The sequence below is a fragment of the Coregonus clupeaformis genome, chromosome 19 (genome assembly GCF_020615455.1).
Source record: "Coregonus clupeaformis isolate EN_2021a chromosome 19, ASM2061545v1, whole genome shotgun sequence".
Classification (NCBI taxonomy): Eukaryota; Metazoa; Chordata; class Actinopteri; order Salmoniformes; family Salmonidae; genus Coregonus; species Coregonus clupeaformis.
In genome coordinates, this window is record NC_059210.1 from 22,641,075 (window position 1) to 22,647,074 (window position 6,000).

The 6,000-nt window shown below is 43.3% G+C and overlaps 1 protein-coding gene across 1 annotated transcript in view; it reads right to left on the reverse strand.

Annotated features, from left to right (window-relative positions):
• dgkzb (diacylglycerol kinase, zeta b) overlaps window positions 1-4,749 on the reverse strand; it is an 86,987-nt gene extending 82,238 nt beyond the window's left edge. The window contains exon 1 of the mRNA XM_041837795.2: window positions 4,424-4,749. Coding sequence (XP_041693729.1) covers window positions 4,424-4,494 — 71 coding nt within the window. The 5' untranslated portion in view covers window positions 4,495-4,749. The remainder of the gene's footprint in view (window positions 1-4,423) is intronic.
• Between the last annotated feature and the right edge of the window lie 1,251 nt (window positions 4,750-6,000).

Here is a 6,000-nt window from a genome sequence, read left to right on the forward strand (position 1 = left end):
AATCAAAAATTTGCATGACCACAGACCATTCAACCCATGTAGTATCATAATGTGTAGTTGGCACCAGAGTGGTATACTACGAAGCAAGCTAGATCTGCTCAGGGTTTTCTAAAGCTAGCCAGCTTCAGTTAGCTTCACATTCCAGCTTAGGCGTTATCCATACTACGACGGTGAATATTGCTTGTCCACCTGCCGCTAACTCTAGCAGGCTTGTAACTGCTCGTGCATGTTGCACGTGGCTAGTCGAACTCTTCATCGAGACAATGCTGAAACAGCAATCCATGGGCAAGTCAGTGCCGCATTTTCATTTGGGCCAAAATCAAATTTAAAGAAAAGTTGTCTTGCAAATTCAGCAGGCTATGGTGTGAAATAGGTCTTTAGAAGTGCCGTCTTTGTTTTATCGTTAATGCCGTCTTTGGTGTGCTTATCAATGCATGAGCATCTTTTTTTCTTCACTCCTATCGATAAAATAATTGTATTGTCATAAAAAAGTTTTACTCTGCGTGAAGTTTCAAATGCATTCTGACATTACTAAATGTGCAATGTGATAGGTATTTTAACATTACTATTTTTTTACATAAAGAAAATACATTTGATTAATAAAATATTGTATCAGTCATCTTACTCAAATGAAGGGGATGATGACGCAATCTTTGTGAGGGGGAGGGAATCTGATTTCATCGGTCCTCAACTCGTGGCTCAGACACTTCATTCAGGATAAATGGAGTTCACCCTGAGTTAGCCTGCCCCGGAGCAGGTTATTTCTGAAGGATTTGTTGCCATTGAAATGTACCTGGTTAAAAGGTGAGCCACTTTCGTGGTACCGGTTATGCCGAGTTGAACTCAGAGTTGTTACCTTGGTAACTCCTCAAACCTGATTCGTAGTATAGGGCTCAGGTGTGATCAGAACCATGTATGCCAGACATTCTGCTTCCACAAACACACAGGCCCGCCAACACAGGAAGTTGCACACAGATGGCATCATGAAAGCAGTGCGGAGCGCTTGAAATGACACAAACACACACACACACACACACACACACCGGGGACTTTAATGCAGGGAAACTTAAATCCGTTCTACCTAATTTCTACCAGTATGTTAAATGTGCAACCAGAGGAAAAAAAACTCTTGACCACCTTTATTCCACACACAGAGATGCATACAAAGCTCTCCCTCGCCCTCCATTTGGAAAATCTGACCATAACTCTATCCTGCTGATTCCTGCTTATAAGCAAAAACTAAAGCAGGAAGCACCAGTGACTCGGTTAATAAAAAAGTGGTCAGATGACGCAGACGCTAAGCTACAGGACTGTTTTGCTAGCACAGACTTGAACATGTTCCGGGATTCTTCAGATAGCATTGAGGAGTACACCACATCAGTCACTGGCTTCATCAATAAGTGCATCGATGACATCGTCCCCACAGTGACCGTACGTACATATCCCAACCAGAAGCCATGGATTACAGGCAACATCCGCACTGAGCTAAAGGATAGAGCTGCCGCTTTCAAGGAGCGGGACTCTAACCCGGACGCTTATAAGAAATCCCGCTATGCCCTCCGACGAACCATCAAACAGGCAAAGAGTCAATACAGGACTAAGATTGAATCGTACTACACCGGCTCTGACGCTCGTCGGATGTGGCAGGGCTTGAAAACTATTACAGACTACAAAAGGGAAGCACAGCCGCGAGCTGCCCAGTGACTTCCAGACGAGCTAAACCACTTCTATGCTCGCTTCGAGGCAAGCAACACTGAAGCATGCATGAGAGCACCAGCTGTTCCGGATGACTATGTGATCACGCTCTCTGTAGCCGACGTGAGTAAGACCTTTAAACAGGTCAACATTCACAAGGCCATAGGGCGGATTACCAGGACGTGTACTCCGAGCAACTGGCAAGTGTCTTCACTGACATTTTCACCATGTCCCTGACTGAGTCTGTAATACCAACATGTTTCAAGCAGACCACCATAGTCCCCGTGCCCAAGGACACTAAGATAACCTGCCTAAACGACTACCGACCCGTAGCACTGACGTCTGTAGCCATAAAGTGCTTTGAAAGGCTGGTCATGGCTCACATCAACACCATTATCCCAGAAACCCACTCCAATTTGCATACCGCCCCAACAGATCCAAAGATGATGCAATCTCTATTGCACTCCACACTGCCCTTTCCCACCTGGACAAGAGGAACACCTACGTGAGAATGCTATTCATTGACTACAGCTCAGCATTCAACACCATGGTGCTCTCAAAGCTCATCACTAAGCTAAGGATCCTGGGACTAAACACCTTCCTCTGCAACTGGATCCTGGACTTTCTGACGGGCCGCCCCCAGGTGGTAAGGGTAGGTAACAACACATCTGCCACACTGATCCTCAACACGGGGGCCCCTCAGGGGTGCGTGCTCAGTCCCCTCCTGTACTCCCTGTTCACCCATGACTGTATGGCCAGGCACGACTCCAACACCATCATTAAGTTTGCCGACGACACAACAGTGGTAGGCCTGATCAACAACAACGATGAGACAGCCTATAGAGAGGAGTTCAGAGACCTGGCCGTGTGGTGCCAGGATAACAACCTCTCCCTCAACATGATCAAGACAAAGGAGATGATTGTGGACTACAGGGAAAAAAAAGAGGACTGAGCACGCCCCCATTCTCATCGACGGGCTGTAGTGGAACAGGTTGAGAGCTTCAAGTTCCTTGGTGTCCACATCACCAACGAACTATCATGGTCCAAACACACCAAGACAGTCGTGAAGAGGGCACGACAAAGCCTATCCCCCCTCAGGAGACTGAAAAGATTTGGCATGGGTCCTCAGATCCTCAAAAAATTATACAGCTGCACCATCCAGAGCATCCTGACTGGTTGCATCACCGCCTGGTATGGCAACTGCTCGGCCTCCGACCGCAAGGCCCTACAGAGGGTAGTGCGTACGGCCCAGTACATCACTGGGGCCAAGCTTCCTGCCATCCAGGACCTCTTTACCAGGCGGTGTCAGAGGAAGGCCCTCAAAATTGTCAAAGACTCTAGCCACCCTAGTCATAGACTGTTCTCTCAGCTACCGCACGGCAAGCGGTACCGGAGTGCCAAGTCTAGGTCCAAAAGACTTCTCAACAGCTTCTACCCCCAAGCCATAAGACTCCTGAACAGCTAATCATGGCTACCCGGACTATTTGCACTGCCCCCCCACCCCCACCCCATCTTTTTACGCTGCTGCTACTCTGTTAATTATTTATGCATAGTGACTTTAACTCTATCCACATGTACATATTACTTCAACTACCTCAAATAGTCGGTGCTCCCGCACATTGACTCTGCACCGGTACCCCCCTGTATATATAGCCTCCCTACTGTTATTTTATTTTACTTCTGCTCTTTTTTTGTTGTTGTTGTTGTTTTATTTTACTTTTTTATTAAAAACTAAATGCATTGTTGGTTAAGGGTTGTAAGTAAGCATTTCACGGTAATGTCTACACCTGTTGTATTCGACGCATGTGGCCAATAAAATGTTATTTGATTTGATTTGAAGACACTGTTGGAAACATTTAAAAAAAAACAAGTAGATGAGTCACAGTGGCTTTAATATCATTAGGATATATTAATGAGCCCTGTGTAGGTCTTTCAAAGGGTATTGTTGTCTAAGTGGGAAATGATGGATATAGGCTTGTATCTCAGATGACAGCTATGAAGACAAAAAAACAGACAGATGCCTCCTAATTGGGTTAATGTGTGAACAAGAACAGGATATCACTGGGGAGATGAGACAGGTCGCTTTGTGCCTGTTTATGGCAGATCAAAGTGATGATGATACCAGAACTCTCTCTCTCTCTCATAACATTTAGCCTAAGTCAGTGAAAAATCCAGCTGCTGCTTGCAGTCCATGTTTTGAGTGAAATTAATAGAAACAGCTGATAATATTCATAACCCCTCCTCTTCAGGAAGTTAACTGGAAACAGTGAAGCACCATGACTTATTCATGCTTTGTCCTCAAACAAGTTACTTGACATAGATGGGGAAAAATTAACAAATTTTATTATCTTATAATTAACTAGTCTACTAGCTACCCAAGTTGGGCAACTTCTGTTTGTGGGTCGTGTTGGTTGGACATAGGAGCAGGCATTATTGACAAGCATGGCTCATGGAATTATCAACAAGCACTGTTATATTGTAGCCTGAATACTTTAAACCTAGTCTATAATCTCATTCCAAACGTATTTAAGAGTTATAAAGGATATCATATTCACATTGCTAAATACAGTATTTCCCACTGTATGATAATTAATTCAGACTTGAATTCATGATTACGGTCGTCGGACTCGGAGGAAAAGCAACAGCATAGGACAACACTCTCATTCAAAATTGACTGAAAGACACGTGTAGTATGCTATTTAAATAGTTATTATCGATATAAATGTACCTGTATGATAGCTGTTTTCTTAGCGCGAGGTGCATGAACTCGTTATCCAGCTGGTTTTCCGTTGTTGTCATTTTGACAGCTCCCTTCCGTACTTTCCCGGACGCCTTTCCCACAGAACTCTATGTAGGCCTATAGAAAATACTAATTTGGCTTTTGTCGTTCAGGACAATATCCTCCTCTTAGATAATCTCTTCTAACCTCGTGGTCGCCATCTGTTCAACGTGTGTAGGCTGACTGGAGTGACACATCTATGAAAATAAAGCAAATACGATTCCCAAAGCGGCACGCACACCCTCATAGACACAGCAACAGCAGAGGGAGCGCAAGCAAATGTGAGGACCAGTTCAGTTGAAAACGAGCGTAAATGTACCCCAATAGTAACATTAGTTGTTACGTTCATTTGGGAATCTGTACAAATACAAAAAGGAACATAGTAGGGAAGTCGATGGAATGGGTTGCTGCACATCCTTTGGCCTCAGATTGGTGATGTTGGTATAAAAGTTTATAATCAACACGATGACACAAAATAAATTGCTTAAAACACATCAATATCTTTGGTTTTGTACTGTTGATTTTTTTATACGTGCTGTGGCTCGCAGGACTTAGCTATCATGTTCTTTCTCAAATGGCAAGGATAATTCGGTGTGGTCTCTCTATAGAAGTTGCTGCCCACACAACAATGCACTGATTTTATAGTCAAACTATCACTTAAAGGTGCTACACATAGGATTTTTTTGTATTTCTGCATTGTAATTTCAGAAAATGTCCATAATATTAACCGTCAGTGTAGTGATTGGCTGTGATATTCACCTATTGATTTCTCCCACCAGAGCTGCATCTGTTATCAAAATGGGAAAGCTGTTTTGACTTTGTGAATGTATTATCTTGTGGAAATCGGGTCAAGACACCAATGTAGAAATCGCTCTATAATTTCCTGGTTGCTAAGATTCTACACTGTTCACTCAATTTCAGTTTATGCATAAAACAAGCACTGAATAGTGCAGGGAATCATTGTACCATCTAAATTGCTGTGTGGTGTCAGGACAACGATGCTGATATGCTGTGTAGACAAGAAATCCGCGGACACTGTACTTGATTATAAAGGTTTATTATATCAAAGGTTCCAGCGTCAATTTACAGATTTCTGCAGAAATCCAGAGAACAACTAACCCAATCTAAAAATGATTATTCTCCCCATCCTTTGTTGAAAACCTTATATATATCCTATGTAACATAAGATGGGTGTTTTGAATAGACCAATCCCTGGCTTCCACATATCCAAGTCTCCTCTGTTTCAGGGGGCCCCTATAGTAATGCTTTCCAGATGTTTCAGCAAAGCAGAGTAAAATTCCTCTAACACACCATTTCCAAACGTCAGCCAAAATTATGAACTGTTCAGATACTACAGCTGTGAAACATATTTTCAATAGCAAAAAAATATTGTTTTTACAGCTGTTTGAATCTGGTGGACCCAAATTAAAAGTCTCAAGCAAACCATGTTATGGGGAAATGGGATGCGGGGGAGGGGGGATTTGTTTTGAACGCAACCTAGTGCAATTCACCTAGCTTCCACATAG